At 45.3% G+C, this 23,128-nt stretch overlaps 1 protein-coding gene across 1 annotated transcript in view; it reads left to right on the forward strand.

The window, feature by feature from the left end:
- The first annotated feature begins 2,587 nt into the window (after nucleotides 1-2,587).
- LOC116986764 (probable E3 ubiquitin-protein ligase makorin-1) overlaps nucleotides 2,588-23,128 on the forward strand; it is a 29,900-nt gene continuing 9,359 nt past the window's right edge. Inside the window, exons 1-6 of the mRNA XM_033042412.1 lie at nucleotides 2,588-2,747; nucleotides 13,272-13,400; nucleotides 14,405-14,829; nucleotides 18,236-18,357; nucleotides 18,875-19,068; nucleotides 19,582-19,689. Coding sequence (XP_032898303.1) covers nucleotides 2,692-2,747; nucleotides 13,272-13,400; nucleotides 14,405-14,829; nucleotides 18,236-18,357; nucleotides 18,875-19,068; nucleotides 19,582-19,689 — 1,034 coding nt within the window. The 5' untranslated portion in view covers nucleotides 2,588-2,691. The remainder of the gene's footprint in view (nucleotides 2,748-13,271; nucleotides 13,401-14,404; nucleotides 14,830-18,235; nucleotides 18,358-18,874; nucleotides 19,069-19,581; nucleotides 19,690-23,128) is intronic.

Consider the following 23,128-nt stretch of genomic DNA (forward strand, 5'->3'; position numbering starts at 1 on the left):
TCAGAATGGCAGGCAGTGACTAGTGGGGTACCGCAAGGCTCGGTGCTGGGACCGCAGCTATTTACAATGTACATCAATGATTTGGATGAAGGGATTCGCAAACATTAGCAAATTTGCAGATGACACAAAGCTGGGTGGCAGTGTGAACTGTGAGGAGGATGCTATGAGAATGCAGGATGACTTGGACAGGTTGCGGGAGTGGGCAGATGCATGGCAGAAACAAGTTTAATGTGGATAAATGTGAGGTTATCCACTTTGGTATAAAAAACAGGAAGGCAGATTACTATCTAAATGGCGTCATGTTGGGAAAAGGGGAAGTACAACGGGATCTGGGGGTCCTTGTTTAACAGTCTATGAAAGTAAGCATGCAGGTAATAATAATAATAATAATAAATTTTATTTATGGGCGCCTTTCAAGAGTCTCAAGGACACCTTACAAAAATTGAGCATGTAGAGGAAAAACATGTAAGGGGAATGAAATAAATAGTAGAGACATGACTAGTACACAAAGTAAAGACAGAATTCAATACAAAACACAGTATGAGGCAATTAATGCACAGATGAAAAGGGACGGGGACGTGGGGCTAAGGATAGGCAGAGGTGAAGAGATGGGTCTTGAGGCGGGACTGGAAGATGGTGAGGGACACGGAATTGCGGATCAGTTGGGGGAGGGAGTTCCAGAGCCTGGGAGCTGCCCTGGAGAAGGCTCTGTCCCCAAAACTGCGGAGGTTGGACGTGGATGGAGAGGAGACCGGCTGATGTGGATCTGAGGGACCGTGAGGGTTGGTAGGGGGAGAGGAGGTCAGTGAGATATGGGGGGGCCAGATGGTGGAGGGCTTTGTAGGTGAGGACCAGGATTTTGTAGGTGATCCGGTGGGCGATGGGAAGCCAGTGAAGTTTTTTGAGGACTGGAGTGATGTGATGCCAGGATTTGGTGTGGGTGATGAGTCGGGCGGCTGCGTTCTGGACCAGTTGGAGTCGGTTGATGTAGGTGGAGCTGATGCCAAGGAGAAGTGAGTTGCAATAGTCCAGTCGGGAGGAGATGAAGGCATGGATGAGTCTTTCAGCAGCAGGCGGTGTGAGAGAGGGTCTGAGTTTGGCGATGTTGTGGAGATGAAAGAAGGAGGTTTTAATGACATGGCGGATGTGAGGCTCAAGGGAGAGGGTGGAATCAAAGATCACGCCAATGTTGCGGGCCTGGGGAGATGGGGAGACAGTGGTGCCGTCGATGGTGAGAGAAAGCAAATGGCATGTTGGTCTTTATAACAAGAGGAGTCGAGCAAAGAGGTCCTTCTGCAGTTGTACAAGGCCCTAGTGAGATCACACCTGGAGTATTGTGTGCAGTTTTGGTCCCCTAATTTGAGGAAGGACATTCTTGCTATATTGAGGGAGTGCAGCGTAGGTTTACAAGGTTAATTCCTGGGATGACGGGACTGTCATATGCTGAGAGAATGGAGCGGCTGGGCTTGTACACTCTGGGGGGGTTTAGAAGGATGAGAGGGTATCTTATTGAAACAGATAAGATTATTAACGATTTGGACACGCTAGAGGCAGGAAACATGTTCCCGATGTTGGGGGAGTCGAGAACCAGGGGCCACAGTTTAAGAATAAGGGGTAAGCCATTTAGAATGGAGACGAGGAAACATTTTTTCTCACAGAGAGTTGTGAGTCTGTGGAATTCTCTGCCTCAGAGGGCGGTGGAGGCCAGTTCTCTGGATACTTGCAAGAGAGGGCTAGATGGGGCTCTGAAAGATAGCAGAGTCAGGGGATATGGGGAGAAGGCAGGAATGGGGTACTGATTGGGGATGATCAGCCATGATCACATTGAATGGCGGTGCTGGCTCGAAGGGCCGAATGGCCCACCTCTGCACCTATTGTCTATTGTCATATTCTGTTGCGCTGCAGCAAGTAAGAATCTCATTGTTCCATCTGGGACATATGACAATAAAACACTCTTGACTCAAAAGATCACCCATTTCTTCTATGCAAACCAAAAGTTTAAGTCTTCCAGATGAACTGTTGGCTGCGTGGTTATATACGATCTTAAGGGGTTGGACAGGCTAGATGCAGGAAGATTGCTCCCGATGTTGGGGAAGTCCAGGACAAGGGGTCACAGCTTAAGGATAAGGGGGAAATCCTTTAAAACCGAGATGAGAAGAACTTTTTTCACACAGAGAGTGGCGAATCTCTGGAACTCCCTGCCACAGAGGGTAGTCGAGGCCAGTTCATTGGCTATATTTAAGAGGGAGTTAGATGTGGCCCTTGTGGCTAAGGGGATCAGAGGGTATGGAGATAAGGCAGGTACGGGATACTGAGTTGGATGATCAGCCATGATCATATTGAATGGCGGTGCAGGCTCGAAGGGCCGAATGGCCTACTCCTGCACCTAATTTCTATGTTTCTATGTTTCTATCTTTGGTTATTCCAGCCTGGGCTGTGCTGGGCAGACAGGTAGACAACTCCTCTGTGAATGGTCAATCTGTTGACCTGTGACGAACGCCCTGGCGCTCAACGGTGCGATATTCAATTGTGATTGGTTGAGTACGTCACGTGGGCGCGGGGGGGGGAGCGAATGGCCCGCCGTGATTGGTCGCTGGTGGGAGGTTGTTGTTGTCGTCGATCGTTGCGAGCCTTCGGCCGGTCATAAGCTGCTGGCAGAGAGAGGGAGGGTGGCCGCAAGCGGGAAGGACAATGGCGGAGGGTTGGTCGGAAAGCAGCGCACGGCGGCGGCGGAAGATCCCGTGCAGGTGAGGGGGCGAGAGTTGAAGTTTTCGCTCTCTGCAGGAGAGGATAGGAAAGGAAGCGGACGCTGCCTCCGCCGTTGCCGCCGTTGCCGTTGCCGTTGCCGTTGCGCTCCACTCGCTGCAGTGACGGTTGGAGCTGCCGTGGCCGCGCTCGCGCTCGATGGGCAGCGGCTCGCGGCTCGAACGCTCGGGCTCCGCGAGCGAGTCGGTCAGTCTCCGGGGATCAGGTCGCTCGGGATCCCCCAACGGAGATTCGGTCGGTGGGTCGGTCCTCCGGCAGCGGACACCGGATCTATTGGCCTCCCGCAGCCGTGCGCGGAGAGTCGGGCCGGTCTTCGGCGACTGAGAGTCGAGTCGGCCGGTCTGTCTGTCGAGTGGCGGCGAGCGGTTCATTAATGGAATTGTTCAATGCGCCAGCCAGTTGCAGAATTTCATCCGCGCACTTTCTGAAATGAACGCATAAGAATCAATGGAATAATAAGTGGCCTAATTGAACTGGCTCGGTTGTGCTAAAAGTGCATTCATTTTGTATCTCAACTTTCTTTTCCCGAACCACCGCCATAAATCCCTCGACTCTTTTACCCAGAAAGCCATCTATCTCTGCTTTGAATTAACTCAACTTCATCTCTCTTGACTAGAGAATTCCAAAGTTTTTATTATCTTCCGTGCTAAGTAATTTATTGTTAAACTATCAAATGGCTTACTCCTTATTTTGAGCCTCTAGTTCTAGACTCTTTAGCTGGGTGAACAATCCTCCTTGCATCAGCCCTTGAGCCAGTATAAATACTTTGTATGGTTCAAGGAGATCACCAAATGCGGTAGCTCTTTACTCCAAAAGCACAACGTGGATAGGCTGGGGCAGTTAATGTAACTGGTGGGAAAATTTGTTGGTGGGGTTGGCTCTATACCAGGAAATTTAGTGCTTGATCAAGGATAGTTAAATGAGTTTGTTCTAGGGAGATTCTGCCTGATAAATTTTATTTGAATTTTAAAGAGTGATCAAATCTATTGCTGATGGTGGTGCATTTTGGGTGTTTTATGTGGGCTTCGGTCACTCCTTTTACAGGGTCCTGTGTTGAAAACTTCCCCACCAAGATTTGAGTTGCTTTTTTGATTGAAAGCCTATTGGGCCTGTCCCACTTCGGCGACTTTTTAGGCGACTGCAGGAGACTTTGCAGTTGCCACATGTTCGCGGGTGGTTGCCGGCGAGACGCCTTCATGGTCGTGAGGATTTCCCGCATTTTGGGAACTAGCCGTGGCCTCATTATGGTTGCAGAGAATTTTTCAACATGTTGAAAGATACATGTTAAATGTCCGCCGAACTTCACAACAGTGTATCTTCACTCCTTCTCACCCCCCCCCCCCCCCCCCACTCTTTTAAAGGACTTAACGTACACTGTGCTAGCCGTCTTAATTACAGTGCCAACCTTCCTGTTCATCGCGGTGTGTGACTGTATCTTAGATTTTCACCGTGTGAATTTCAGACAGCACTCCCCGGCTTGCACCGGCCCCCGCCTTTGCGATGTGTGTTCCCCTCTTCGACTATAGATGAGGCTTTCACCAGGGTCTCCTCTATATCCCGTAGCTCCGCTCTCACTTCCCATCCCCCACTCGTAACAAGGACAGAGTCCCCCTTGTCCTCGCCTTCCACCCCACCAGCTATCACATACAACAGATAATCCTCTGACATTTTTACCACCTCCATTGGGATCCCACCACTGGCCACATCTTCCCATTTCTCCTTTCGGCTTTCCGCCGAGACCGCTCCCTCCGTGTCTCCCTGGTCAATTCGTCCCTTCCCACCCAAACCACCTGGTACTTTCCCTTGCAACCACAGAAAATGCTACACTTATTGCTTTACCTCCCCCCCTTGACACCATCCAAGGACCCAAGCAGTCTTTCCTGGTGAGGCAGAGGTTCACCTGCACCTCCTCCAATCTCATCTATTGCATCCGCTGCTCCAGGTGTCAGCTGCTCTACATTGGTGAGACCAAGTGTTGGCTTTTGTGATCGCTTCCCCAACATATCCGCTCGGTTCGCCCTAACCAACCTGATCTCTCGGTGGCCCAACACTTCAACTCCCCCTCCCATTCTGAATTTGACCTTTCTGTCCTGGGCCTCCTCCATGGCCAGAGTGAGTCTCACCGTAATTTGGAGGAGCAGCACCGCATATTTCGCTTGGGAAGTTTGCACCCCAGCGGTATGAACATTGACTTCCTCAATTTCAGGTAGTCCTTGCTTTCTCCCTCTCCTTCCCAGCTCTCCCACAGCCCACTGTCTCTGCCTCTTCCTTTCTTCTTCCCGCTCCCCACACCTCCACATCAGTCTGAAGAAGGGGCTTGACCCGAAACATCACCTATTCCTTCGCTCCATCGATATGGATTAGCTGGTATGTTAGGGCAATGCAAATAGATATATATATACTGTGGTAGGGTCCTATGGAATGCTGATGAACAAAGGGACCTTGGTGAACAAGTCCTAACATCCCTGAAGGTGGCAGCACTTCCATGTAGACAGCATGTTTTCCCTCATTATCTGGCATAGAACAAAAGTGCAGAAGATAAGTGAAAAAGAACAAAATAGGTAAAGGTATGAGTTTATATAACGTTGGTTAGGCCACAGTTAGAATATTGTGTGCAGTTCTGGTTGCACGCTAGAGGAAGGATTTGACTACTAAAAAAGGCGCATTTAGGTTCATCCTTGTGAACATTTTAGTTTTGAGGCCAGACTGAATAGGCTGGGTAAAATACAAGCAAACCAAGTTTGTTTTTCTTGGAGCAGAAGAGGCTGACAGGGCACCAGATGGAGACAAATATGAAAGACGCAGATATAGTAGAAAGCAAGACATTTCCTCAAGGCAATGGTTTCTACGGCTAAAGATTAAAGGTGAGCAACAGATTTGAGGGGATCTGGTGAACATTTCTCTCACACTGGATAGTTTTAATCTGGAACACACTGCTTGCAAAGTTGGTAGAGGCAACTATTTTCATATTTCAGAAGCATCTGGATAAGCAATTGAATTGCCATGGCATATTAGGCTGCAAGCTTAGTGCTGGTAAATGAAATTGATTATAGATAGTTATTTGATGGTAGTCATAGGTGTGGTCGCCAGAAAGGCCTGTTTCTGTGTTTTGACTCTGGCACATTTCATTCTTCTATACCTTAGATCCAGCATCATGGGGGCATGTTATGTACATAACTATTCGTCCTCTGTAGCAATTGGCTCCTCCTTTATGGAGGAGACTGAGATTGTATACAATATTTGCCAAGTCCAACTGTGGTTTCACATTTGCCCAAAATGCATGGCACTTCCTCTTTCAATGAAAGTCAGAATGCTATTTGCCTTTCTAACTTGCTGCATGTGTATGCTAACATTCTGCGACTAATGTATAAGCCTGAATAGACACAACAAGCTGAAGTAACTCAGCGGGTCAGACAGCGTCTCTGGAGAAAAAAAATAGGAGATGTTTCGGTTTTAGACTGAAGAGTCTCGACCCAAAACGTCACCTATTCCTTTTCTCCAGAGATGCTGTCTGACCCACTGAGTTACTCTAGCTTTTTGTGTCTATCTTTGGTTTAAACCAGCATCTACAGTTCCTTCCTACATATTGTGTATAAGCATACGATGTTATGTTCAAAATTTCCCAATTTCTTACAAATTAAAAAAATAAATTTGTGTTTTCTTGTTGTGGGTAATCGTTTTTTGTTATGTTAGATTGCGCAATTTTCACCCCAGCAGTATGAATATTGATTTCTCTAACTTTGTCACCCTTGCTTTCCCTCTCTCTCCATCCCTTCCCAGTTCTCAGACCAGTCTGACTGTCCCTCTGATTACATTGTCTGCTTTGTCACCTTCTCCTAACTAACAATGGTCCATTCTACATTTTCCTTGATCTGCATCTCTTTTGATTTCCTTATCTCTATCTCCCTCTCCCCATATGAAGGTCCCAAGGCCAGGATCCCAAAGTTTAGGGGTGAGCTTATTTGGTCTTATGGTGTTGCAGGCTGTGCGATAGTCAATGAATAGGTCTTGCGTCCGTGTTCTTATTGTGTTCCAATTGGAAATTGAAGAGCAGACTTACTGAACTGGTCCTATATTTGCATTGAGACAGGTTGTGGACAATATTAGATGTTAAGGAAGTTGGGAAAATGTTTGTCAGATCTAATGTAGTCTAGACATTCTGACCTCCCTCCTCTTTCTTGATCAGTCTCCATCACAGGAAATAGACTATTTAGAAATAAGCTAACAATGGCCTGTTTCCTTTATCATCATTACCTTTTTTGCATAGCTTTCATTCATTGTTCTTTATCTCTCTATAATCATCGTTTATATCTCTCGTTTCCCTTATCCCTAACCAATCTGAAGAAGGGTCTCGACCCGAAACGCCACCCATTCCTTCTCCAAAGATGCTACCCGTCCTGCTGAGTTACTCCAGCTTTTTGTTTCTATCTTGGTGTAGTCTGCCCTTTTTAATCTGCTTGAAATCAACTCTAAACCCCATCTCTTAGAACACCTAATCTATGGTTACGTACACTGAGCAATCAATCTTTGTCCCATTAAATTTGATAATCAATTTCCTGGTCAAGTGGTTCTCTGCTGTGTGCAATTCTAAAGGAGACCAGTCTTTGTTTACACAGCTGCCCTTTGATTTCTGACCAGACCAGTTTGTAATCTTCAGTGAACATAGTGTGGGCTAATAACTTTTTGGTCTTAAGTTTTTAATGTGTTTATTAATGTATCAACACTTAAGAAAATTACAGGGGATTTAAAGCATATTGGAGGTGATTTGAGTATAAAGGAAATGAAGTGTGGTTCTATCCATATGAAATACAAGGCAAATTTTCATGTGAGAAAACTAGGTTATGCACTTAAATTATGTTTGTGTTCTTAAAATGGAGATACAGAATACTGCTCAACAGTGAATTGTGTCCTTGCGTACGAACTGTTATTTTTGGTCCCTCTAAATATTCCCCAATATTTCCCTAATGGAACCATTTAATAATAATATATTTTATTGTCATTGCACATAAGCGCAACAAGATTTGGTATGCAGCTTCCATCCGATGTCATAACATAAATAACTAATAACATTTAGATTTACATACCCCGAGAACATGGTTTGTAAAAGAACAGTAAAATAGTCAAAACAGTTCAAACAGACTAAAGTGCAGATGTGTCTGTGCGACGTGACCATCGGAGGGAGACAGTCCAGGGGGGGTGGGGGCCACTCAGCAGGGCCGGCTCAGAGCCGCTATAGCTCTGGGAATGAAGCTGTTCCTGAGTCTGGAGGTTCTCATTGCAAAGCTATTCTTCCAGATATAATGGCCTTACTTCTCTGCACATTACATTTCATCTGCAATCGGTAAATTCACTTCACTTATTGATAAACCCTGACATCCCACTGCATTATCTTGTTTAATCTATTTCTCACTCAATCTTTTCTAGCCCCTTCTTTATTAATGCTAAATCATTTGAGTGCCATCTTTATTTCAAAGCTTTAGACTTTACTTTACACTTTAGAGATACATCGTGGAAACAGACCCTTCAGCTCCCTAAACCCGTCAACCAACGATCACCCTGTACACTAGCACGGTCCTACACACTAGAGACAATTTGCAATTGACAGAAGCCAATTAACCCATAAAACTACATCTTTGGAGTATAGGAGGAGACTGGCGCACCCGGGGAAAACCCCCCTGGTCGCAGGGAGATTGTCCAAACTCTGGTCGAAGCAAGGTCTCTGGTGTTGTAGCGCAGTAACTCTACTGCTGCGCCACTATGCCACCCTTGTGCCATTGTGCTGCCCTCTACATAGAGCTGTGGATCTCTATTTCCAGCAAGACTTCTGTTTTCTTTTTCTGAAGACGGTCACAAATCGTTAAAGGGAAACGAGAGATGTAGCTTGTGATATGGAGAGATATAGACCAAATGACTGAAAGATATGCAGAAAAATAATGATGACCAAGGAAGCAGGCCATTGTTAGCTGTGGGCTAGGTGAATACGAGTTACAGACACCTAGCCCACAGCTAACAATGGCCTGTTTCCTTTATCATTGTTACTTCTTTGCATATCTTTTATTCACTTGTTCTATATCACTGTCTATATCTCTTGTTCCCCTTTCCCCTGGCTCAGTCTGAAGAAGGGTCTTGACCGGAAACATCACCCATTCCTTTTCTCCAGAGATGTCTGACCCGTTGAATTGCTCCAGCTTTTTGTGTTAATCTTTGTTTTAAACCAACCTTGGTTGGACACGCTAGAAGCAGGAAACATATTCCCGATGTTGGGGGAGTCCAGAACCAGGGGCCACAGTTTAAGAATAAGGAGTAAGCCATTTAGAACGGAGACGAGGAAACACTTTTTCCTCACAGGGAGTGATGAGTGTGGAATTCTCTGCCTCAGAGGGTGGTGGAGGCAGGTTCTCTGGATGCTTTCAAGAGAGAGCTCGATAGGGCTCTTAAAAATAGCGGAGTCAGGGGATATGGGGAGAATGCAGGAACGGGGTACTGATGGGGGATGATCAGCCATGATCACGTTGAATGGCGGTGCTGGCTCGAGGGGCCGACTGGCCTACTCCTGCACCTATTATCTATTGTCCAAACCAGCATCTGCAGTTCCTTCCTACACGTTGTTTAATATCCCTGGCATTTTCTAAATTTCGAATATAATTTCAGCGGTCCCTGTTAGGGGTGAATGTTAAGTTATGCTCTTTTTTACAAAGGTGACATTGCCGTCTATTTCGTGCAAGATAACACTTTTGTTGCTTTCCATTTTATTAGCAATGCCTTGGTTCTTTTCAAAGGTCTTTTATTGTCACGTGTACCAATTAAGGTACACTGATATTTGTATTGCCATACAGCAGGGCTCTCACTTAACGTTTTTTTCTCTGTTACCAGCCGGGCAACCTAGGCAGCTTTTTAGGTTGCCAAATGACAGTTTAGGTGGTCATTTAAAACGGCTTGCATGACTCCTGCAATAATATTCTCGGACGAAGTGCGTAGTTACCAGTCGGAATTATGCTCAATGAAGCATTCACATATTATTCCTGCTTCAAATAAAGCCAAACTAAACATATTCACCAATCAAGACATGATATATACCACAATGACATGCAGCAAAATTATAATACAGTGTCTCAACTCTTTTTACACATTGCAATGAATGCAATTTCTATTATTTCTTTCCACTTCCAAACAAAAATGTTGCTGGATTATTCAGCGTGTGATCACCCTCAGTGAGACCAAGCGCAGGCTTGGCGATTGTTTCGCACAACATCTCCACTCAGTTCGCAATAACCAACCCGATCTCCCAGTGGCTCAGCACTTCAACTCCCCCTCCCATTCCGAATCCGACCTTTCTGTCCTGGGCCTCCTCCATGGCCAGTGTGAGGCCCACTGCAAATTGGAGGAACAGCACCTCATATTTCGCTTGGGTAGTTTGCACCCCAGCGGTATGAACATTGGCTTCCTTGTCCTTGCTTTCTCCTCAGGTAGTCCTTGCTTTCTCCCGCCTTCCCCTCCCATTCCCAGCTCCCCCATAGCCTACTGTCTTCCTTTCTTTTTCCCGCCCCCCCCCCCCCCCCCCACGACATCAGTCTGAAGAAGGGTCTCGACCCGAAACGTCACCTATTCCTTTGCTCCATAGTTGCTGCCTCACCCGCTGATTTTCTCCAGCTTTTTTGACTACCATTGGGATCCCACCACTGGCCACATCTTCCCATTTCTCCTTTCGGCTTTCCGCCGAGACCGCTCCCTCCGTGTCTCCCTGGTCAATTCGTCCCTTCCCACCCAAACCACCTGGTACTTTCCCTTGCAACCACAGAAAATGCTACACTTGTCGCTTTACCTCCCCCCTTGACACCATCCATGGACCCAAGCAGTCTTTCCAGGTGCGGCAGAGGTTCACCTGCACCTCCTCCAACCTCATCTATTGCAACCACTGCTCTAGGTGTCAGCTGCTCTACATCGGTGAGACCAAGCATAGGATTCGCCCATCACCTCTGCTCGGTTTGCAATAACCAACCAAAATGGCACAGCTTTCAGGTTGCCTGGCGGGACTTTAGGTCGCCATTGGCACCCGGGCAACCGTTAATTTCAGCCATACTAAAAAGAAGCACCAAGACACACAACTACATAAAAGTTAACATAAACATCTACCACAGCAGATTCCCCACATTCCTCACTGAGATGGAAGGCAATAAAGTCTAATCATCTTCCCTCATTTTTCTCCCGTGGTCGGGGCAGTCGAACCATGCGCAGTCGGGACGATCGAAGCTCCCGCAGCCGGTAGCCGGCAATCGAAACCCCCGCGCCGTGGCGAAAGAAACTCCTGCGGCTTGGAGCTCTTGAAGTCGGTCATTAACCAGAGGCCGCAAGCTCCACAACGTTAAAGTCCATAGGCTCCCGTAGTTGGAGCTCCGAGGTCGATCCCTGGCAAAGGGATCGCAAGCTCCGCGATGGTAAGTCCTGCAGACTCGCGCAATTGTAGCCGCTATGTTAGGCCGCAGTGTGGACATAGATAAGGTACAAAAGAAATCGCATCTCCATCTAGGTAAGAGATTTTTTTAAAAGTCCCCCGCCCACACACACAAAACAAGCTAAAGTACACTAAAAACATATGTTTAACACATACTATTAAAACAACAAAGAAGGGACAGACAGACTGTTGGCGAGGCAGCCATTGTTGATGCCACCCAGTGGCTTTTCTCACTCTTTGCTGAAAATGAACCCATCTGTGGCATATTGCCCTTTTGGCAATAGATTTGAACCTTTTTCTTTTTGATCTGATGGTTAACTGCTGTGCCTCGATTACTTTTCTTGTTTGTTTTTTACTTTAATGGCATTTGACAATTGAAATCAACTCATTTTATTTGTGTTGCAAACAAGTTGCAATGGATGTGTAAAAAAAAAAAAAAAGTTCAGCAAGTCAATATGTGGTTCTTAGCAATTAAGAAGAGAAATGAAGTGGGAATACAAGACGATGGCAGAGTCATTTGCGCACTGTCTTTGTGGAAGTGGAGACATGCCTAGGCTAGTTGGTTGGAGAATAGCAAATGTAATCCTTTTTAAAGAAAGGAAGAGAAAATTGAACTGGAAACAATTAGCATGACAATGAAGTAGAGACAATGCTAGATTTGATGATTAAGAAAGTGGTAAAAGAGCATTTAGCAATTGGTAATAGGATTGTAAGAGTTGGCATGAAATGTATGAAAAAGAAATGACGTGCGACTAAATTATTCACGGTGTACTTTCAAACCCCTTCAGTAAGATTATTATACAAAATCAGTGCATAATGGAATGTGGTAACAACAGAATATGAATAAGCAGGTCATTTTTAGGTCGTTCGGCTGTGACAACTAGGTGGGGTGCAGTAGGAATTAATATTAGAGCCGTGCTGTTCTATCTGTATGAATGACTTTACTGAAAGGATGCAGTGTAATATATTCATTTTTGCTTATGATACAAAGCTGACTGGTAGTGTGAGTTGAAAGGAATATGCAGATACATTTTGGGGGAGGATAAAACTGTTTAAGTGAATAAGCAAGCATGGGGTAGGTGGGATGTGAAGTGGAAAAATGGGAGCTCCTCCACTTTGGTAGAAAATGGACAAGTGCTGTACTATTTTTAAATGGAAAGAAATTGAATGGTTTGTACGTCAATCATTGGAAGGCGATGTGATGGTACACCAAACAATTGGGAAGGTCAACATATTAAGACAAAGTGTATACGAAGGAACTGCAGATGCTGGTTTAAATCGAAGATGGACACAAAGCTGGAGTAACTGCACAAAGTGCTGGAGTAACTCGGCGGGTCTCAGCAGCTATCTTCGAAAGTTTTCAAGAGAGTTAGATTTAGCTATTAGGGCTAAGAGATATGAGGGGGAAAAGCTGGAATGGGGTACTGATTTTGGATGATCAGCCATGATCATATCGTGTTGGCTTGAAGAGGCGAATGGTGTACTCCTGCGCCTATTTTCTATATTTCTATGAAAACATTGGTAGGTGATGTTTTGAGTTGGATCCTTCAGGCTGATTGTGGTTGGTGGGGGGGGGGGGGGGAGAGAAAGCTGGAAGAGAGAAGGGCAGGACAACACCTGGTGAGGGGTTGCAGGAGACCAGCAGGAATCATGTGGAGCAGTGTGCAAGGGTCTCTCAGATGCAAGTTTACAGAAAAAAGATGCGAAGTAACCCGGTGGTCAGTCAGCATCCCTGGCGAATGTGGATAGGTGATGTTTCAGGTCGGGACCCATGTTCGGATGGTTTGTGGTTGGGGGAGGGGGGGCTGAAGAAAGATGGACGAGGGGCAGGGCAGGATAAAACCTCGCAACTGATAGCAGGAGAGCAGCAGAACAGTAAATTAGCATTTGTTGAAGGAGGATTTAAGCATAAATAAAACTCCCACTGAAACGCATACTATTTTCTAATGCTATGCTTTCTGTTTTTATGGGGTAATGGGTTTGTAACAGGTCCCTAGGGTAACTTCTTTACTGTTTTGAAGCACAATACATTAAATACCCTTTGCTTTTCCAGGAACTTCATCCATGGAGCTTGCAAATGGGGAATTAGCTGCTATTACTCGCATGACCTGTCAATACAGAAATCGTCCCAGATCTGTCGGCACTACTTAAATGGACTTTGCTACTATGGAGACCTTTGCAGGTTAGTATTTGAATAGTTTTGGAAGTTGTACAACAAATGCTTCTATTTGGAGTTTACCTTGATGAAAAATTATTTTTTAATGTGCTACCTTGCAATGCGAGATATGAAATAGTTAATGTACACTTTACGAAACAATACCCTGAAATGCTGGCAAGCATCGCCAGGAAATAAATTTGCAGTGCAAATTGATTGAGCCATTAATTTTGTTGGTATAGTTAGTACAACTGTAGTTTATAAAGAGTAAAGTAGCATTTAAAATTTTAATCAATTTTTGGGTATTGTTCGATCTCCAACCCCACCTTTCTATATGGTCCACAAAAATAGACAAAGTGCTGAAGTAACTCAGTGAGTCAGCCAACATATCTGGAGAACATGGATAATTAACATTTTGGGTTGGGACCCTTAAAGACAAACACTTTCTGTATGGTCTGTGTGCATTCTTGTGCACAGGCCACTACTTCTGGTGTTATTGTCAAATTTGTGGTGGGGGGGGAAACAAACCTTCCACAATAGTCATTATATACAAGGTACATGACATAATGGAAATATTTTTGGTTATTAATGATCGGTGTGGTTTAGTGATGCCCAGGTACTTCTGGAATGTGAACACTCTCAAGTTGTATAATCAGCCGATAGTATAGTGCAGAACTGTCTAACATAAATAATTGGGCTAAATGTTAAGAGGGAGTAGTAATATTCTGAGATTTAATTGAACCTTTAGAACAGCATACAAGTGGTTTTGCACCAGCATAAGTATTAACCGTGCAGGACCAAAATCCTTTTTTCATGGGAACATGCTATATGTAGATGTGATGTACTTAATTGCTGCACAGGTAATTTAATGGAATCTGACCAGAATTGTACTGAACCCAATAGTTACATTTACAGTGATGAATGACTAGAACATATCTCCTTTTTCTGGAACTTAATGTTTTTTTTCAAAAGATTTGTTTTGAAGTTGCTTAAATTATACTTATGAACAATGCCTCAAAATATCATGCTAGATATCAACACACACAACCAACTGTAGGATGGTCATCTGGCAGCAGACGTGGCTTTGAGCCTGCCCTTCAGGTGGGGAGGACTGGAGAACCACCTCGGACTTTCCATGATACGGAATCTCGACAACACACTGCAGGATACAATCCCAGAAACAGACGTAGCTCTGCCCCTATCATTCAGCGAATGGCAGCTGGTTTTTCTCAACCAACCCATGCTGCAGGTTATTCTGTTCAGTCAACTGCTGAATTGTCCACTTGGAGTCGACGTGGTTCCGAACCAAGTTCCACGCACTTAAGAAATACTGAGGACTTTGGCATTCAACTGGAGGAAGAAGTCGAAGAAGATAAGGAAAATGAAGCGCCTTCGAGAAGTTTAAGAAAGTGGGAATCTGGTGCAGATATTTTCCCGTGGCAGTTTAAAGAGCATGGTAAGTAACAATGTACTTTATGCAAGGATCTTTGATTTTTTTCAAGTTACATTTCTCATAAAAGAATGCAGTGTTCAACATAAATTTGATGCACAGTCCCAGTGGGGGAAGCAAAGAATTGCTCAGATGAGGCTTCCAGAGTAAAAGTCATATTTTCAGCTTTAATGGGGGTTTACATCTATCCTCTCTTTCCAGGGTAGGAGAAAAAAAAGCAATGGGGAAAATCCTGTTTTCAAACTTTGCAATAAAACTCTAAGTCTGTTAATAGAGATTAAAAAAAATAATTGTCAGAACAGAAGAGGATATAATAAAGAGATCCATAAAGTGAGAACAGTTTGGGGAATTTTAAAGTGACTCGCCACAATTAAACTATAGTGAGTGCATTCTAAAAGTTGAAATGAATTTTGCATAGGCTGGTGTCGATATAAAAATGCATAATGCTTGATGCTGTTTGGAATGAAACATTGACAGAATTACTCGATGCCAGAAAATATTACTGTGGCGTGCATGGACCTTCTTTATTCAATTATGCGCCGTACAAGCTTAAAGCAGTGGATTTAATTGAAAGCTTCAGGTGTGTTCAGAGATGGCTCTGTGTTGTTCAGGTCAGCAGTCCTGAGAGAGATCCAGATGCTTAAGATCCTACAATGAGCAGTATGGAATGATGGTCATTATTATAATGCTCTCACAATTAATATTTAAAATAATTAAATAGTGAAATCTACTATTGACCACATTAATCAGCAAGTCAAAATTCTCTTAGTTTTTGCCGAAACAGCGTGAAAATATGCCCTTCGGCCCACTGAGTGCGTGCTGACCAGCAACCACCCGTACATTAGTTATATCAAACACTAGGGACAATTTACAGAGGCCGATTGACCTGCAAACCTGCACGTCTTTGGAATGTGAGAGGGAACCGGAGACCCTGGAGAGAACTGACATGGTCGTGGAGAATGTGCAAACTCTGCACAGACAGCACCCATAGTCAGGATTGAACCCAGGTCTCCGGTGCTGTAAGGCAGCAATGCTACCACTCTGCTGTCTTCAACTAACAATTATAAACAGTATCTTAGGATAGACTAATGAAAGTGGGTTTTTTTTAAACTGCAGGTGCTGGAAATTTAGGTTAGAATACCGCACTCAAACACACAAAGCAGTCACTTGGTGCACAGATAATAACCTCTTACTCAACACATCAAAAACACACAAACTCATCATTGATTTCAGACGTAAGGCACAACCCAAGACCCCCCTACTCATCTCAGGCGAACCCATATCCACCACTGACTCATACAAATTTCTTGGCACTCACATAAGCAATAACCTCAAATGGAAAATCAATTCAAATCACATCTACAAAAAAGCCAACCAAAGACTCTTCTTCCTCCGCCAGCTCAAGAAGTTTAGAGTAAGGAAACACCTCCTAATCAAATTCTACACAGCCATCATCCAAAGCATGCTCACTTCATCAATTACAGTCTGGTTCAGCAGTTTAGACACTCACTCCCGTAATAAATTACAACGCATAGTTAACAAAGCATCCAAAATCATCAGCACTCCCCTTCCATCAATAGAATCACTCCATCACAAACGGTCTGTGTCAAGGGTGAAGAAAAGCATCTCTGATCCCTCCCACCCAGCTCACCACATCTTCCACCTGCTGCCATCAGGAAGGCGCTACAGCTCACTGTCCGCCAAGACATCTCGATTTAAAAACAGTTTTTACCCACACGCAATCCGAATTCTGAACACACTATGATAACAGCACATATCCTCCCCATGCATGTACTGTATATTGTATGATGTTGTGTTTTATGTTATGTTTGACGGGAATCAGCCTACCTTGTAACATCCTGTACTGAACCTGAATTCCACCAGCTTGACTGTGTGGTCATTAAATAATCTAATCTAATCTATCTAAATCAGAAAATGCTAGAAACACAGACCATCTGTGAAAAGAGAAGCTGCTAATGTTTTGTGTCCAGGGCTCTTCAAAGTTATGTAAAGTATCAGAAGATGGGGAAATGAATGGGGTAGAATAACATGTTCCCCTGAAAAGGTGAGAATGGCTGTCATAATGTGGCAGTTAAGATCAAGCTAAGCTTTTCTGTGTTAAATGCTTTTCATTGTAAAGTTGTGGGCCCAGCAGACTATATTATACAGAAGGAAAACCAGGCCAAAATGCCCAATTCAGATGCAGACAAAGAGTGGATTAGCTAAGGTTGGAGAATTTGACATTGAATCCTGTAGGTTGCAACATGTGGTGTTGTTGCTTGCACTTGTGTTGTAGCAGTGCAGGGGGCCACAGACAAAGGTTGGAAATGGGATGGCAAATTAAAGTAGCAGGCAACCAGAAGCTAGAATTACTCCCACATACGAAATGCAGGTGCATTGCAAAGAAATTGCCCAATCTGTATTTGATTTCTCCCATGTAGACAAGGTTATATTGTAAACATTAAATGTGGTGTACACCAGAAATGCAAGTTAACTACTGTTTCACCTAGAAAGACCATTTGAGTCCCTGGATGATGAGATGGGTTGACAAGACAGGTGCGGACCTCTTGTGGTTGTATTGAAGACTACATTCTGAAATGTTAAATGTTTCTGTTTGCATTGATGCTGCCTGGCCTGTTTGATGTTTCCAGCATTTCCGATTTGATTTTGTTTAATAATGTTGGGTCTAAATGTGCTTATTGTCCAGGGTCACTGAGTTAATGCTTATCTATCTATCTCTATAATACTAAAACTCTTCCTATTGTTTGTGTTTATGCCAACGATGTGTCAGTCTGTTTTTCCTATCTTCTTCCAAACGCTAGGCCACAGCCTTCCCATTTTCCCATTTAAAAACAGCCCCAAAAACACTCGCCCATTTCTGGAAGAAAAAAACGAGTGATGTCACAATGCACTCGCACGGCAGGATGGGACACTCCGGGAGGGAGGAGCACTCCAGTGCTCGCGGTGAATGAGGAGTCGCGGCAGCTGCCAACGCCCGACACCTGGTGGCGAGGGTGGTGCCGCGCGGGCCCTGGCTGGAGCTGAGCCTGGTGCTCAAGCTGGAGTGACAACTGGGACGGGGCATGGGATGGGGCCGTGACCTGGGCCAAGAAGCTGCCGCTGGAAACAAGGACGAGCCTGGTTCCGGGGTCAGGGACAAGCCCAGAGACTAAGTTGGTGCCGCCCAGGCAGCAGCCGAGCTGATAGCTGGAGTCTACAGCCAGGGCCGGGCCGAGTTCCAGGCCCTGTCGCTGCTCTACGACCTGGGTAGGTCTTGGGGCAGGGAATGGGAGTGAGGGGAGGAGGGAGATGGGGTGGGTACCATTTGCTATCATAGGTCCCATGATGTGTCTATAGTCTATAAACAGTCTAAAACTTAGTCCCCTTCATATTGAATGGTGTTACATTTCAGATTCGCCAACATCGCAAGCAACAGGTTCTTCTCATTCTACATGCCGAAAACTGAACAATGAAGTTAACATTGAACCGCAGAATGGCTTGACGGGTTCTTCGACTTCCCAATCTGTTATGAAGGTTTGCTATTTGAATTTTTTGAAAGGAATCTACTTGTTCATCCATTCCAATCAATTCTCACATTTAAAAAAATAATCTTCAAAATGATTATAATGCATTATTATCTTCAATGAGAATCTTGAACTATACTAAATAAAATAGAACATGTTGTTTTGACATTAGGAACTTTTTTGAGCAATACATACTTCAATTCCAAAGCCAATCTGTTAATTAAGATGGGAGCAGTTATTTCATTTTACATTAGTTATTGTAGCATCAGTGGAGATTAAAGGAGTGATTTCTGTTGACTTGATTCCTGTGTTGCCCTGCACTCTTCAAGGAAGATTTTAATCTAACCATAATTTTTAATTGAATTAATTTAAGTTGTCTCACAACTTTTCTGTGGGATGTGGTGTCTTTACAATGATGAAGAGAGAATGCCTCATTTATGTTGCTTGTAGTAAAAAGCTGGCTATGAACTATTCTAAAATGAGTGAAAAGAGAAATGAGTGATTTAGTGTTTTCTACTTGCATTTAGAAAACATTGGCTACAAACCAGGCCATTGAAATGAGTAAAGATATTATTTGTGGAATTTGCATGGACAAAATCTATGAAAAAACACCACCTAAAGACCGATGCTTTGCAATTCTTCCTGGCTGCAATCATGCTTTTTGTCTGACCTGTATCAAAACGTGGCGACACAGCAAGGGGTTTACCAATAACATACTAAAGTAAGTGCATATACCATTTTGATGCCATTAGTAATCTCACAAAAAAACATTATCTTAGCGGTTTGCTGTGAAAAGTATCTTGGGCATCTCAACAATGAAGTTGTACATTGATTTGTACCTGCTGATTTGTTACTTAAAATATAGCCCAGTAACTGAATTGCTTTTGTTCATTTAACATTGTTGAAATCATCCCTGCAATTTTTAACAATGCTGTAAAATATCCAAAGGTAATTTAGGTCTTGTAGAAAAAAGAAAATGGATGTTTGGGGTTTGAGAGCATTTCAAACTGGTGATGGTAACATCATCCTGAAATGGAACTTCATGCTTCTAAAATGTCTGCATTTTAAATAAATGTGCTGAATATTCAGCTTTAAAGTCAAATTTGCTATTGTTAGTGTTTTCAAAAGTCTGGCTCAGATCGCCGTAATACATGGTGCAAGACTGTTGATGATATTTGTGTTTTTTATTATTAATTTTGAATGTTCCAGAAATTTAAATATTCTTTATTGACAGAGCATGTCCTGAATGTAGAGTGGTGTCCAGTTACTACATACCTCATAGAGTTTGGGTGGTTGATGAGCAGAAACAGGAGCTCATTGACAGGTTCAAAGCTGAAAAGAGGTAGGTTGGTTCTTGGATACTGTAGAATCATTATTATCTATTCCCCTGTTCTAAATATGCTATAGAACTGCACAATAATAGTGCACAGAACAGCACAGTAAAGACATAATAGTGCAAATATAATGAATAAATGTTTAATGACCCGCGTTTTAACCCAGACTCGCTGCCACAGCCACGTTTGTTTGCCTGCGCCTCCATCTTCGACCTCCCAATTCAGACCCAACCCGGATTACAGGCACACAGTCGATCTGCCACTTTCAGCAGCAGTTCTCCTACCGTGCCTTGCGTCCACACTGGCTGTAATGCTCCAGCACCAGCAGGCCCTCGCTCCGGGCCTCATTCTCCCAGATCTGCGATGGACCCCAACTTTACTTAATTGTACGCCAGATCCATGGCCTCAAGAAACGCTTCCTAGCATATCTGGACGCTATTAAGCTTGCCCGCCTCCAGACCGGGCCCTCCATCGACACTCCATCTCGACCGCCCACAGGCCTGGGGCTGGACCGCGACGCCATCGCCGCCACAAGGAGCAGCGCCAAGGTCCACCGCCTCTCCGTCCCTCACCGCCTTCCCAGTCGGTCCCAGACCCGGACCTCCGAAGCTGCCACCGCCCCTGGCTCTCCCCGCCGCCTCGGGGCCGCTGCTGCCAATCTTCACTGCCTCCATGGCCGTCTGCTGACTGGGGCTACCGACGCTTTGTCTGCTGACCCGTACCTTTACTCCAGACTCCACCAGCCTTCTCCTCCACCACCATTCCCCCACCAGACCTCACCTCGGCCTCTGTCCACTCACCTGCCCTCATCGGACTCCAACCCCCACCCTTGTCTTGACCTTCCCTTTTCCGATATGAATGGTCTCTCCTCAGCAGAGGCCTCACTTTTGTTCGCCTCCGCACCCACCTCAACTATTCCTGGTCCGCCACGACTTAGAGCTTTTCTTCCGTCACCTCTGCCTACGTGCCTTTTTCTATGGGAAGGAGTCCTCGCCTGTCAGTGATGACCCCTTCTCCTGTCTCCACCGATCCCCCTCCTCTTGGACTACCCGGCCTTCTGCCCTCTTTAGACCTTTTTATTTCTAACTGCTGGCGTGACATCAACTGTCTAACTTTACCTCTCCACTTATCTACTCTAACCCCTCCCCCTCTGAACATACAGCCCTCCGCTCATTCTGCAGCAACCCAACATTATCATCAAACCCGCCAACAAGGAAGGTGCCGTGGTAGTCTGGCACGCTGATCTGAGACACCTACGTATCCTCTGATGATGATCCCACAGATGAGCACCAGGCCATAATCTCACAGACAATTTCAGATTTTACCATTTCCAGCTGTCTGCCCTCCAAAGCCACCTTATTGTTCTCCAGCCCCGCACAGCCTGCTTTTATCTTCTCCACAAACAGAGCTACCCTGGCAGACCCATTGTTTCTGCTTGGTCCTGTCCCACTGAATTAATTTCCACACACCTCAAATCCATCCTATTCCCTCCCCGGTCCAATCCCTTCCTGCCTATGTCCAAGACACCTCATCCGCCCTTCGTCTCTTCAACGACTTTTGTTTTCCAGGTCCTCGCTCCCTCATCTTTGCTATGAATGTTCATTCACTCTACACTTCCATCCCCCACCAGGAAGGACTTAAAACCCTCCATTTCTTTGTCCACTGCAAACCCAGCCAATTTCCCTCTACCAACACTTTCCTCTGGTCCTTGCTCGTAATAACTTCTCCTTTGACTCCTCCCACTAACTCATAGCTAAGGGCACTCGCATGGGCCCCAGCTATGCCTGCCTGCCTCTTTGTAGGATACGTCAAACTATCACTGTTCCAGGCGTATACTGGTCCTATCCCCAAACTCTACCTACACTACATTGACTACTGTATCGGTGCTACCTCCTGCACCCATGCAGTACTCACCGACTTCATTAATTTTACTACTGGCTTCCAGCCTGCACTCAAATATAATTGGACCATCACTGACATCTCCCCACTTTTTCTTGATCTCATTGTCTCCATCACAGGGGACAGACTATCAACTGACATCTATTATAAACCCACTGACTCCCACAGCTGTCTAGACTGCACGTCTTACCATCCTGCTTCCTGTAAAGACTCTTATCTCCTACTCCCAATTCCTCCGTCTACCTGCATCTGCGCCCAAGATGAGGTGTTGCATATCAGGACATCAGAAATGTCATTCTTTGGAGAACAAGGGTTCCCCTCTTCCATCATAGATGAGGCCCACACTAAAGTCTCCTCGATATCACGCAGCTCTGCTCTTGCTCCCCTTCCATCAGAGTCCCCCTAGTCCTCGCCTTCCCATTAGCCACGTCTTCCCATCTCCACCTCTTCCTGAAGAGAACGTTCCCTTTGCAACTCCCTGGTCAACTCGTCCCTTCCCACCAAAACCACCCCCTCCATTGGTACTTTCCCCAGCAAACGCAGGAGATACAACATCTGTCCCTTAATCTCCCCCCTCGACTCCATCCAAGGTCCCCGACAGCCTTTTCAGGTGAGGCAGAGGTTCACTTGCATCTCGTCTACTGTATGCTCTGTTCCAGGTGTAGACTCCTATATATCGACGAGATCAAGCGCAGGCTTGGCGATCGTTTCGCTGAACACCTCTGCTCAGTCTGCCCAAACCAATCTGATCTCCCGGTTGCTAAGCATTTAACTCTCATTCCCACATTGACCTTTCTGTCCTTCTCGTCCTCCATTGTCAGAGTTGGAGGAACAGCACCTCATATTTCACTTGGGTAGGTTACACCCCAACGGTATGAACATTGACTTCTCGAACTTCAAGTAACCCTTACTTTTCCTCTCTCTCCCCCTTCCCAGTTCTCCAACTACACTTACGGTGTCCGACTATCTGTTTGCTTTGTTGTTCGCTTCTCCCAGCTAACAATAATCTATCCCACATTTTCCTTGATCTCCATTCCCTTTCTCATTTTCAAACCATACGCTTCCTTATCTGTGTATCTCCCTAACATCAGTTTGGAGAAGGGTCTCAACCTGCAACGTCACCCATTTCTTCTCTCCAGAAATGCTACCTGTCCCGCTGAGTTACTCCAGCATTTTGTGTCTGTCTATGAATATTGCGACATGTATACTGACTATATATAAGATGAGACTTTTATAGGGTTGGCGCTCGTGGCCTCTGCCTCCCTCCCTCCCCCAGTGCCATGCTCCCTCCTCACCGCCCCACCCTCCCTCCCCCAGTGCCATGCTCCCTCCCCCAGTGCCATGCTCCCTCCTCACTGCCCCACCCTCCGTCCCCCAGTGCCATGCTCCCTCCTCACCGCCCCACCCTCCGTCCCCCAGTGCCATGCTCCCTCCTCACTGCCCCACCCTCCGTCCCCCAGTGCCATGCTCCCTCCTCACTGCCCCACCCTCCGTCCCCCAGTGCCATGCTCCCTCCTCACCGCCCCACCCTCCGTCCCCCAGTGCCAT

This window comes from Amblyraja radiata, chromosome 24, assembly GCF_010909765.2.
Source record: "Amblyraja radiata isolate CabotCenter1 chromosome 24, sAmbRad1.1.pri, whole genome shotgun sequence".
Lineage (NCBI taxonomy): Eukaryota > Metazoa > Chordata > Chondrichthyes > Rajiformes > Rajidae > Amblyraja > Amblyraja radiata.